The sequence below is a fragment of the Diabrotica virgifera genome, chromosome 3 (genome assembly GCF_917563875.1).
Source record: "Diabrotica virgifera virgifera chromosome 3, PGI_DIABVI_V3a".
In the NCBI taxonomy this organism is placed as follows: Eukaryota; Metazoa; Arthropoda; class Insecta; order Coleoptera; family Chrysomelidae; genus Diabrotica; species Diabrotica virgifera.
In genome coordinates, this window is record NC_065445.1 from 207,553,956 (window position 1) to 207,567,432 (window position 13,477).

The window sequence follows — 13,477 nt, forward strand, 5'->3', positions numbered from 1 at the left end:
TATTAATTATTTAAGAAGGAATTTATGGTTTTGTTTCAAAGGCATCAAAGGTTATATTTTTGTTAATTTTGTTTCTTATTTTTATCTTTTATGTATCTATTAGCATTATTTGTTTTTTCGCTTTAGCGTAATATCATTTCACATTTTACTAGCATACTTAATTTTTTATTTAGTTTTACATGTTTTTTTTTATATTCACTTTTGAATAAACTTATTATTTCTGCTTTTTTCCATTTTGTAACTTTTTTCGAAAATATATAAATATCACATTTGGATATATATCCGATATATATCAAATATATCCGATATTTTGATATTTATATTTATATAATCTATCATGATATTTTTGCGCTCTGACAGGGTGTCCCAATTCCCAATGGTGCAGTAAAGTTCGATATATCTGATACTGTACAAAAAAAAACCTATTTATAAAAATTGTGGACAACTTTAAATTTCACGTTTTAAAATTATTTACTTTTATACAGGCAGGGTGTTTCATATTTCCAGGATTAACTAATTAATATTTTTTTAAATGGAACGCCCTGCCCCTGATGTATATTTTCATCTTTTTGGATTCTTTGCATTAAGCCGATTCAAACAATCTCTAATACTTGGGGTCTACAATTAGAAGTTTAAGAGATACAGGGTGTTAAAAATCTTATTTTTTGAAGTTTAAGTAGTTATTGCAGCGTGGTCCTTGTAAAATCATTCAAAAAATAATTATAGTAGTGCTAACAAAATTAGGGTCAGGGCCACATAAAACTTGACAATTTTGTTTCAGATGGATATATATGAGAATTGTCATGATAAAGAACTAAATGTCGATGTTGACATGACATTTACTGAACCTGAATCACCTGAACCTGACCCTTTTACACCAAGTGAAGATGAAAAAGACCCTACATATGTTTCTGAAAGTCCTGAAACAACAACAAAAAAGAAGTTCAGAAAATTTTTTTGGCTTCAAAATCTTCGGAAAAAACCTATGAAAATCAGGATTCAGATTCAGACAACTCGGCTGCTACTAGTGCTACTGCTGCTAGTAGTTTTACTAGTTCTGTTTCTGTAACTAATAGTCAATCCTCACATCATAATGCAGCAACCTCAAATCTCTTTGATGGGAAATATTTTGAAATTACGCAACAAATGTTAGAAAAACTTGACGGGACAAGAGACATTATAGCTAAGTGTAGAATGTGTTTACCTAATAATAAATATTTAAAGGGAAATTCAGGTTCTACTAGTAAATTCTTAAAACATTTCAAAACGAAACATTCAACATTTTATAAGGATTATTTAAGTTCTAAACTTACGAAAAAACTGGAAATTAAAAATATCAATGATAGGCAAATGAGCATTAGACAAATGATTACAAAGACCGAAAATGTTACACAGGATTTTAACAGAAGACTTCTTCAGTTTATTGTAGATACCATGTCACCTTTGTCGTTGTTACAAAATCGTAGCTTTTTAAATTTATTTAAGGGAATTACTCCTTTAAAAATCATATCCAGGCCTACAGCTGTAAAAAAAATTTCCTCTATGGTGTCTGAGAACAAAGAAAATTTAAAATTAACATTACATGATATCCGTTACGTCTGCACGACGGCTGACATTTGATCATGCAAAACTCGAAGTTTTCTTGGTGTTACATGTCATTAGATTGACGACAAACTTCTACGAAAGTCAGCACCGCTAGCATGTAGAAGATTTTCTGGAGCGCATACACACGACCGTATAGCTGAACTATTAGAAGACATACATACTGCTTATAATCTACATCCAAATAAAGTGTTAGCAACAATTACTGACAACGGCTCAAATTTTGTCAAAGCATTTGGTGTTTTTGGTATCAATAATGTTTTACACTACACTGGTGACGACGGTGAACATCAACAACAAGTGCCAAAAGATGATATCGACATCATTGAGGAAGATCAGGAAGATATTTTGGAGGATGAAGAGGATATTCCTGACATATTTGAAAACGAAAATTATCTCCTTCCAAATAATTTAAGTGACAATAATTTGATCATGATCATACCTACTTTATCTGAAAACATACGTTGTGCAAGTCATACACTTGCCCTAATAACAACTACTGATATTATGAAAATAATTAATTCAACCAGTTCTCTTAGATCAAAACATGAACAAGCAATAGCTAGGTGTAATCATATATGGAAAAAAGCAGGTCGTCCTAAATCAGCTGAAGTGATAAAAAAAGTATTAGGACATACTTTAAGTTACCCGGGTGTGACTCGTTGGAATTCCATGTTCGATGCTCTGAACCAGATTCTTAAGTCTAAAGAAAAACTGGAATCTCTATACGAAAAATTAAATTTTGCAAAACAAGATCGGCTCAGAGATACTGATCTAAATTATTTAGCAGAATTATGCCAAATACTAAAACCGTTTGCTTTGGCACTTGACATTCTTCAAGGCGAACAAAATATGTACTACGGTTTCCTTCTACCATCAATCGTAAGCTTGTTTGTTAAAATTGAAAAGCTTAAAACCAATAAGTTTAAATATGTGGAACCTATTTTGAACGCTCTGACAGTATCTTTAAACTCCAGATTTGAAAAACTTCTTAAGTTGACTAACCAATCTGCAATAATTGCTGCAGTTACTAATCCTTTATTTAAAACACGTTGGCTTACTGCATTTCGAGGAATCAGGAATATCGAAAATGACCTTAGTGAAATTAAGGATTTGGTAATTACAGAAGCTATAAAAATTATGAAGGAAAATGAGGAACAATTAAAACAATTTGATGTAAGTACAAATAACATTACTACTGTAATGAAAAGTAACAAAATGCAAAACGACTTCTTTGAATTTGATATTAACTCCGATCTTCAAACGCAAAACGAAAACACTGGCTATACTGATTTAGATTATAAACGACAAGCTGAGCTGCAACTATTACAATATTTGGCCGATTCTGAAACCAACATACAAATGTTAAAAAAATATAATATTATAGAACAATTATTTAAAAAGGTCAATACGCCATTACCTTCTTCTGCAGCTGTTGAAAGAATGTTTTCTTTTGCAACTTTTATTAATTCACCCCGACGTCATGCCTTGTCTGATCATACTTTTGAAAATTTAGTTTAACTAAAAGCTAGTGGTTATACTAACTAGTTATTAGCTACCAAAATGTTACTATTTTTTATATCCTATCCTATTGTGTTTAAAAATTTAATTATGTTGAATGTTCTGTTTTTAATGCATAATGCATCTTATGCTGTTTTTAACACACGAATTTATGTTTATTTTATATTGTTTTGAAAATTTAATGTTTGATTTTTGTTTTCAATACATAGTTATTAGTTTGTAATAACTTAACGTCTTTTATTTCTTATCTACCCCAAAGCCCAAAGTATACCATTTCAAAGTACCTGCTGGCTTAAATTAAAATTGTATGATAATTTAAAGGGTTAAAATGATGTTTTTAAAACAAAAGTATCGACAATCTACTGTAGAGTAGTAGAGTACCGAGTACCTTTATATTATACCCTAAAAGTATCTTAGTTACTACAAAAGTATCTAAGTATCTTAGACACTAGAAAAGCATCTTCATAAAAGTATCTTCCATACTTAAAAGTATCTTAGATACTTAAAAGTATCTTAGATACTCAAATGTATCTTAGATACTTGAAAGTATCTAAGATATTTTTGTATCTTTAGATACTTTCACAAAAAAGTATCTTAGATACTTAGTATCTTAAGATACTTTTTGCCTCAAGTATCTTAAAAGTATCTAGATACTTTTAAAAAGTATATTTTACAGCTCTGTACGTAGTATAGTATAATAGATAAAGTTATAGGATCGTGCAAAAAAAATTTTTTTCAGATTTCACTTTTTTCGACGTTTTGAGTCCCCCGAGTCTAAAAAGCAAATAAAAAAAACATGTCGGAAGTATGTACGTACGTACATACGTACGTACGTACGTATGTATGTACGTACGTACGTATGTCGCCACCGCCCAGCAAAAACTACTGGACCGATTTTGATGACATTCGGTATGAGTAAGTTTAAGAGAATTTTGTCGAGAAACTAAGCTTTTAAAAAAAACCTCTGCCGAAATAGGGGGGTTATTTAGGGCCCATTTTTGCAAATTTTGACCGAAATGAATGAAATTCAACTCAAAGTAAGCTCATCGATAGATAAATAAAAATACGGAATTTGACATTTCCAAATTCAAAATGGCGGCCAACATGGCCGACCGCCCACCCGACACATTTCCCTATCTATCTAAAAACTTGTTTAAGATAAGTTTAATTTGAAAAAGTCGTTATGTAGCCTAAAGATGGGGCTATAAGAAGGATGTTATCATTTTTCAGAAAACGTTACGGGTTGCCTATATTTAAGGGGTCAAATTTTGACATAAATTTGAACTAGATTTTCTCAAAAATGGCTACAAGGAATTTTTTCTTTTTTGATATATTTTTGATATCCTATCAGTAAATTGAATGACATTAGTCATATATCTTAACTCCCCATAGGAGGGGAGTTATGAATTATTTATAAAAAAATATTCGAGTGCCCGTAACTTCCTTGTTAATAGAAACTAAAATTTGAAATTTTGCAGACATATATGGTACTTTATTATCTATTATCACAATAAATTTTACCAAAACTATGGCTTCCGGTTAAACCGGAAATGAATAAAAAATCTTAATTTTTTAGACTTAATATTTTAAGATCTTAATTTAGTATATTTGAACATATTTTGAAAGAATGCAAAATTATCTTTCCAATGACATAAAATTCATTGCTGTGAAAAAAACTTGAAAAGTTACGGTAAATAGAAATTTTGCTATAATCTTATGTGTGTCCTCTCTCACGCGTTCATAGCAGAGCATTATTGTAGGGCAGTCAGTGAGGGTATTTGGCTCCGAATTCCATCCTACTACATTGATGTGCTTGATATTTTCACAGTAAGTAGGGAATAGCTCAAGAAACAAAATCTACCATATATACTATGGCGCTTTTATCTTAGGGCGGTTCCCACCCCTTCAAGGGGGTGGAAAATTTGTTGGTCAAAATAAGCACGGAAGTGGCTAAAGAACCTATTTCTAAGCAAAAACTGGTCTATACTTTTTTTTTGAGAACTCAATACTTTTTGAGTTATGCGTAGTTGAAAATTGGCCATTTTCATTGAAAAATGACACCTTTTCGGACGGATTTTTTGTGAATACCTTAAAAACTATGCATCGGACTAAAAACACTATATAAAACATTTTTTAGATTATAAATAATAAAGAGATTTGTTCCTTCGTAAATGTTCTATTTATAATACAAAAGAGATATGGTAGGTGAACATAGTTTGTTTTTTGGTGCATGCTCAAATTGGTGTATTCAACTTGATATAACAGAGGAACGGTAGGTTTTAGGTGTATAATGCTACCAACACCTTTTGTAGTGTTTGAAAAAGCCTTTAAAACGAGCACCGTTAAATGTCGGTTACTTACAAACTAAGCGAGATATGGTGCAAAAAAATATATGACTAATGTACTTTAAGGAAAAATGAAAAGTATATACATTTAACTCCCCATCCACCATAATTTAAATGCATTGTTTTCCTTCTACAATACCTTTTAATATATATAGTGTTATTTCTACTTTCAAAAAGTTGAACGGGTTTAAAATGAATGGTCCATAATAAAAGCGGCATAGTATATTGGATAGACTTTGAACTAGGAGATTGGGCTACTCACAAAATTTCATTAAAATTCATGCAGTAGGATAGAATTTGGAGATAATATCTTGTTCTTAATCTCGCGCATTGACTGGCGTAATCGAAATAGAATGAAATGCAAATATTGTAAACTATTAATTTCTCAGAAAAATGAATTAATTTGAAATGAAAGTATGACTATAATATTCTATTGATTTATGCAATAATCTACACATCTATAGTGTGTCCCCGAAATATGGCATCGAACATTTTCTCAAATGCAGGAATTAATGATGCGTAGAACCATAAAATACTTTTAAGTACAGTAGGTGTTTCTAAAATATCAAAATAACGAGTAACTTTGTTATTTTTATAGAATGCCAGTATCTAGTACCATAAAGATAATAGATCGGTACGATAAAGTTCTCGGGCGGCCCTTCCGTCCAGCGTTTTTGAATATCATAATGTACTCAGTTACTTCAAGTCATAATTAACTGCAAGTATAATTTTTTTTATTTTGTGAATTTGTTCAAAAATTATATTTCCAATATTTTTACGAATTTTACGTATGGTACACAACCTGTTTCTAATTTCTGTCACTAAGGTGCGCCAATTTTAAAAATTCGAGAAATTGGTGTTTTAGTGGTTTTGGGGATTTTCCCCATTTTTTGACTTCAAAATAGATCCAATCAAGGTTATGTTATAGCTTATATGTGACTTGAAGTAACTGAGTACATGATGATATTCAAAAACGCTGGACGGAAGGGCCGCCCGAGAACTTTATCGTACCGATCTATTATCGTTATCGTACTAGATACTGGCATTCTATAAAAATAGCAAAGTTACTCGTTATTTTGATATTTTAGAAACACTTTGTATACTTGAAAATATTTTATAGTTCTACGCATCATTGATTCCTGCATTTGAGAAAATGTTCGATGCCATATTTCGGAGACACACTATAGATGTATAGATTATTGCATAAATCAATAGAATATTATAGTCATACTTTCACTTCAAATTAGTTCATTTTTCTGAGAAATTAATAGTTTACAATTTGCATTTCATTATATTTCTATTACGCCAGTCAATGCGCGAGATTAAGAACAAGGTATTACCTCCGAATTCTATCCTACTGCATGAATTTTAATGAAATTTTGAGAGTAGCCCAATCTCTTAATTCAAAGTTTATCCTATATGCTATGGCGCTTTTATCATGGGGGCGGTTCCCACCACTTCTCGGAAGTGGAACATTTTTATTTTCGAAATACATGGAGAAAAAGGAAGATTTTTAAGAAAATTTAAAAATGCATTCTATAATTTGATCACATTTTTTACAAAAACCATTTATTTTAAACCCGTTCAACTTTTTTAAAGTAGAAATAACACTATATTAAAAGGTATTGCAGAAGAAAAACAATGCATTTAAATTCTGGTGGATGAGGGGTTACATGTATGTACTTTTCATTTTTCCTTAAAGTACATTAGTCATATATTTTTTGCACCATATCTCGCTTAGTTTGAATGTAACCGGCACTTAGTGGTGCTCGTTTTAAAGGCATTTTCAAACACTACAAAAGGCGTTGGTAGCAATATACACCTAAAACCTACCGTTCCTCTGTTACTTCAAGTTGAATACACCAATTTGAGCATGCACCAAAAAATAAACTGTTTTCACCTACCATATCGCTTTTTGCATTATAAATAGAACATTTTCGAAGGAACTGTTATTTATAACCTAAAAAATGTTTTATATAGTGTTTTTAGTTCGATGCATAGTTTTTAAAGTATTCACAAAAAACCGTCCGAAAAGGTGTCATTTTTCAATAAAAATGGTCAATTTTCAACTACGCATAACTCAAAAAGTATTGAGTTCTCAAAAAAAGTATAGACCAGTTTTTGCTTAGAAATAGGTTCTCTAGGCACTTCCGTGCTTATTTTTACCAACAAATTTTCCACCCCTTGAAGGGGTGGGAACCGCCCCAAGATAAAAAGCGCCATAGTATATAGGGTAGATTTTGTTTCTTGAGCTATTCCCTACTTACTGTGAAAATATCAATACATCGATGTAGTAGGATGGAATTCGGAGCCAAATACCCTCATTGACTGCCCTATAATTAATAATGCTCTGCTATCTATGATAGCGTGAGAGGGGACACACATAAGATTATAGCAAAATTTCTATTTACTGTAACTTTCTGAGTTTTTGAGCTACAGCAACGAGTTTTATGTCATTGGAAACGCAATTTTGCATTCTTTCAAAATGTGTAAAAATATATAAGGCGTATCAAAAAATTAAGATTTTTCTTTCATTTCAGGTTCAACTGGAAGCCACATTTTGCACAAAATTTATTGTGATAATAGATAATGAAGTAACATATATGTCTGCAAAAGTTCAAATTTTATTTTCTATTACAAAGGAAGTTACGGGCACTCGAATATTTTTTAATAGAAAATTCATAACTCCCCTCCTATGGGGAGTTAAGAAATCTGACTAATGTCTTTCAATTTACCGATAGGATTTCAAAAACATTTCACAAAATAAACAAATTCCTTGGAGTCATTTTTGAGAAAATTTAGTTCAAAGTTATGTCAAATTTTGACCCCTTAAATATAGGCAACCCATAACTTTTTCTGAAAAACGATAATATTATTCTTATAGCACCATCTTTAGGCTATATAACGACTTTTTCAAATTAAACTTATCTTAAACAAGTTTTTAGATAGGTTGGGAAATGTGTCGGGTGGGCGGTCGGCCATGTTGGTCGCCATTTTGAATTTGGAAATGTGAAATTCCGTATTTCTATTTACTTATCGATGAGCTAACTGTGAGTTAAATTTCATTCGTTTTGGTCAAAATTTGCAAAAATGGGCCCTAAATAACCCCCCTATTTCGGCCCCCCCTTGAGAGGTTTTTTTGAAAAGCTTAGTTTCTTGACAAAATTCTCTTAAACTTACTCATACCGAATTTCATCGAAATCGGTCCGGTAGTTTTTGCTGGGCGGTGGCGACATACGTACGTACATACGTACGTACATACGTACGTACATACGTACGTACATACGTACGTACATACTTACGTACATACGTACGTACATACGTACGTACATACTTCCGACATGTTTTTTTTTATTTGCTTTTTAGACTCAGGGGGACTCAAAACGTCGAAAAAAAGTGAAATCTGAAAAAAAATTTTTTCACGATCCTATAACTTTATCTATTATACTATACTACGTATGTAGTACGATAAAGTAATATTATACTATAATACGTATGTAGTACGATAAAGTAAAATGAGACGAAAGACGTTTAAACCCCTCAAAAAACGCACTTTTTGGGGGATTTTACCGTGTTTCTCTTATTTTGAAGTCCAAAAAATAGAGAGAATCTTCAAAAATACCTAAAAATATTTTCGGCTTTAGGTGTTACGGAAATATCAAAAAAAATAAAAATTTATTTTGAGGTTATGTACCTACACTCAACCTACGAGTCTATAAAAAATAGACATGTTTTTCAAAATTTTCATTTATTCAGTTATTCAGTTATTCGTGTAAATAAAAAACAAGGTATGACGTTTTTGGGGGTAGTGGTACCTAGGGGGAGGGGTGGTGAGTAAAAATTGCGTTGAGTTTAATTTTTCTATCATATGGAACGTATAAAAAAATGAAAAAAATTTAATTCTATAAGTGAGGGCATCTTAACGGGGATACCCTTTAACAAACTAATTCTAAACATTTCACACTAATGCAGAACAAATCAAACTTTTTTGACCCATCACATGAGAAATTTAACTATTACGGAAATTTATTGATAAGTATTTATTCTTTAGCTATTTCTCCACTGGACTTTTACCACATGAATCCATTCTCAAAGGGTAGTCATTTTGCTGATGTGGGCAACGGAATTGTCAACAATGCGTTCAAGCATCCGAATTTTAAACCTGATTAATTCTGATAAAAAATTCGATTCATATTCGATACTCTGAACATTTTACAATGTCACTATCATACCCCACTGATTATTTTTTGTATAGTTGGACCAGTCTTTTGGGTTGGCAACTCTCTAGAACCATCGTATTTCCCAGATTTTTTCTTAAAATATTCCAGTAATATGATTTTTTTGAAAAAAAAAACAGTTAATTCACTTCTTCTACTATTTAACTATGTACACAAACATTTATATTTTGTCCCCCAACAAAAAAAAGTTCATGAGAGAACATTTTCCAAAATGCACTGATCAGGATGCAGCATTTTATAAGGCTTCACTGGTATTTGTGAAATTTTGGTAAATTCACTGGCACTTGGCTCATGAAAGTGCACACCAACCTGTACCTCTAGTAGAGATTGATCTACCTACGGCGCAATTTTAATACACCACACCCCTTCCCCCAACCTTACCACCAAAAACCCATTTTTAGGTGGGATGCAATCAATTTAAGAATTTCAAAACATTCACACGCATAGTACATGCTTTTGCATAATATGTCTATTTTTTATATATCCGTAAGTTAAGTGTAATTTTTTAAGCCGTATTACATTTTTTTGGAGATGTCTAGAGGTCTAATTTTTTTAATTGTGTGAACTTAATCAAAATCTAAATTTCTAATATTTTTTACAGATTTTTCTTATGGTACATAACCTCAAAAAGCATTTTTTTATTTTTTTTTATTTGGAAAAAAGCGTATAACTTTTCTTGGAGGTGCCTGCAGGTTTATTTTTTTATTTTGTGTATTTTATCAAAAGCGAAGTTTGTAATAAGTCTTTCCGTAAGATGCGTCAATTTTAAAAAGTCAGGAATATGGTGTTTTGGGGGTTTTTGGGGATTTTCCCCAACTTGAACTAACTGAGTCCCCTAGGACATTCAAAACTTGGACGAAGGACGTTTAAACCCCTCAAAAACGTACTTTTGAAGTTATACTTCTTTACCGGCGATATGAGGGTGAATTTTTATATGTTAAAACCTATGATCCCGGCGCATGCGCATTATAACTTTGTTCTGATTGGATGTTCAAATGACATGTCAAAGATTATTCAATATGGCGGCTGTGGCACAGCTGTACATTGTTTGATTATTTATTGTTGTTGCGTTTTTAAATTTGTCGGAAAAGAAACAAAGTTAGTTAATAGTTATACTGCCTTTTTAAATAGTTTTCATATACCTATATTTTTGGACTTTTGGACTATTTTGGACAAGGAAAACTCATTCTAATTTGGTAAGTAGTTTTTATTAGAATCATATTGTAATTACACATTTGGATTAGGTTGGAATACATACATTTGTTGGAAATCCCAAATTAGGTCCGATTTTTATTTTTAAATTATGATTTTTTAGCGTAGATTTATTTATCTAGTAGGTATGTAATGCTTTGATTTACATACTTAATTTGATTACCAACAAAAGTTCTACCAATCTTCATCTAATATATTGTTTTCTTACTGTTTTGTTATATTTTAATATTTTCTTCCACAAAATTTAAACTACATAATTTAATTATATTCAAAACAACTGTCAAACAGTAAAACGTTCAGTTACCCTATTTTTCCACATGACAAATAATGTGGAATTGGACGAGTGAGTCTAGGCTTCGATTACGAATCAAAGCGCCTCGAAATTCACGGGTTCGATTCCCGATGCAAGTTTTTATTTTTTTATTTTTTTATGCATTTTATGATTGTAAGTATATTTGTTATATATTTTTTTTCAGAAAATGCGTATTTAAAATTTTTGCCAACAATTATTATCGTTCAGAAATAATTTTTTTTGTGGCATTTTTCAATGTGTTTGTGTGCGTTTTATTCTTTTATTTTTTTAATTTTTTTGTATTCCCTTAAAAATCACATAATATGTAGTAGAAGCATAACTTCTTACGTGCGTACAAAGTACACACACATTCATTTGGGGGGGGGGGGGTTTACGTGTTTTTCCTATTTTGAAGTCTATAGAATATAGAGTCTTCAAAAACACCTAAAAACAGTATTTAGACTTTTTAAAGGTATTACGGATATATCTAAAAAAAAATTTGAAATTTCTCCAAAAAAAAGTTTACGCTTTTAAAAAAAATAAAAATTTATTTTGATGTTATGTACACTTAACCTACGAGTCTATAAAAAATAGACATGTTTTGCAAAATCTTCAGTTATTCGTGTAAATAAAAACAAGAAATGACGTTTTTGGTGGTAGTGGTACCTAGGAGTAAAAATTACGTCGAGTCTGAAAGTGACGGCATTTTGCATATATTAACGGGGATACCCTTTAAAAAAATAATACTGAAAATTTCACACTATTGTTGAACAAATCAAACTTTTTTGACACATCACATGTAGAAATTTAAATGGTACAGAAATTTACTGATAGGTATTTATTTTTTAGATATTTCTCCACTGGACTTTTACCACATGGATCCATTTTCCATAAGTAGTCACTTTGCTGATGTGGGCACCGGAATTGTCAACAATATATTCAATCATCCGAATTTTAAAAACCTCATTAATTCGAATGAAAAATTCGATGTATTAATTATACAATACTTCAGATCAGATGCTTTAAACATTTTACAATGTCATTACAATGCTCCTCTGATTGTTTTTAGTATAGTTGTACCAGGTTTTTGGGTAAATCCCATAGTTGGCAGCCCTCTAGAACCGTCATATTTCCCAGATTTTTTGTTAAAATATTCCAGTAATATGAATTTTTGGGAAAGAACGGTTAATTCACTTCTTCTCTTATTTAACTATGTACACAAACATTTATATTTTATCCCCCAACAAAAAAAGTTGATGAGCGAACATTTTCCAAAGTGTACTGATCAGGATGCAGCGTTTTACAATGCTTCACTGGTATTTGTGACAGCTCATGAAAGTGCAAACCAACCTATACCTCTAGTACCTAGTATGATCAACATTGGTGGTCACCATATTAAGCCTGCGAAAGAATTACCGAAAGATTTAAAAATATTCATGGATAAAGCCAAGGAAGGAGTGGTGTACTTCAGTCTTGGTACGAATGTTGATCCTACTAACATGAAGCCAGAGCAATTACGGGACATACTTAATTCTTTAGGAAAAATAAAGCAGAAAGTTCTTTGGAAATACGGCGGAAACGTAACAAATTTGCCCAAAAACGTTCAATTGGGAAAATGGTTTCCACAATCAGATTTATTAGGTGAGTCATGACAACAATAATTAACATCATTTTAATCAATTTGGTATTTATTACCCGTGTAAACCAGTTTACCAGAGAACGGCAGTTCTCGCCAGTGGCGCACACACACACACCCCTTCACGCGACACTATATATACACGAAATTTTCGATTTTCTAAATCTGACTGAATTGAAAATTGGACCAATTTCCATCTTAAACTTCACGAAAAGACTCACCCATTCATATGTCAACCATCCATTTTGGTCCAAGGGTGTGGATTTTACGGCTCTTCCTATTTAAAGTCTGTTTTTCGTTCTCGTCTCCAAAACTCCCAAAAACTTCGAAAATTAAAGTCCAACCTTTATGTCTTCTAATAATGCTGATCATTACCTTTACAACGCATGCCTAATTTTGAAAATCGGTTATACCATTCAAAAGTTACCGAGCTCAGAATTATGACTCAATTTCTATTTAAAAAAGGTAAAATGTTTGTGGATACTTATGTCTCTATGTATGTGGAAAAGTTAAACCGATCTGAATTTTTTTTGTATTTAAAGAGACGGTCAGGGCCGATTCAGAACCGGTGTAGTTTTTAAATTTTGACCAACCATAAGCCAGCTATAGGACTTGGCAGGTACAACATGGC

At 31.6% G+C, this 13,477-nt stretch overlaps 1 protein-coding gene across 3 annotated transcripts in view; it reads left to right on the top strand.

Moving 5' to 3' along the window:
• LOC126881514 (UDP-glycosyltransferase UGT5-like) overlaps window positions 1-13,477 on the top strand; it is an 83,295-nt gene that overhangs the window by 49,011 nt on the left and 20,807 nt on the right. For all 3 annotated transcript variants that reach the window (XM_050645809.1, XM_050645811.1, XM_050645810.1), the window contains exon 3: window positions 12,060-12,851. In XM_050645809.1, coding sequence (XP_050501766.1) covers window positions 12,060-12,851 — 792 coding nt within the window. The remainder of the gene's footprint in view (window positions 1-12,059; window positions 12,852-13,477) is intronic.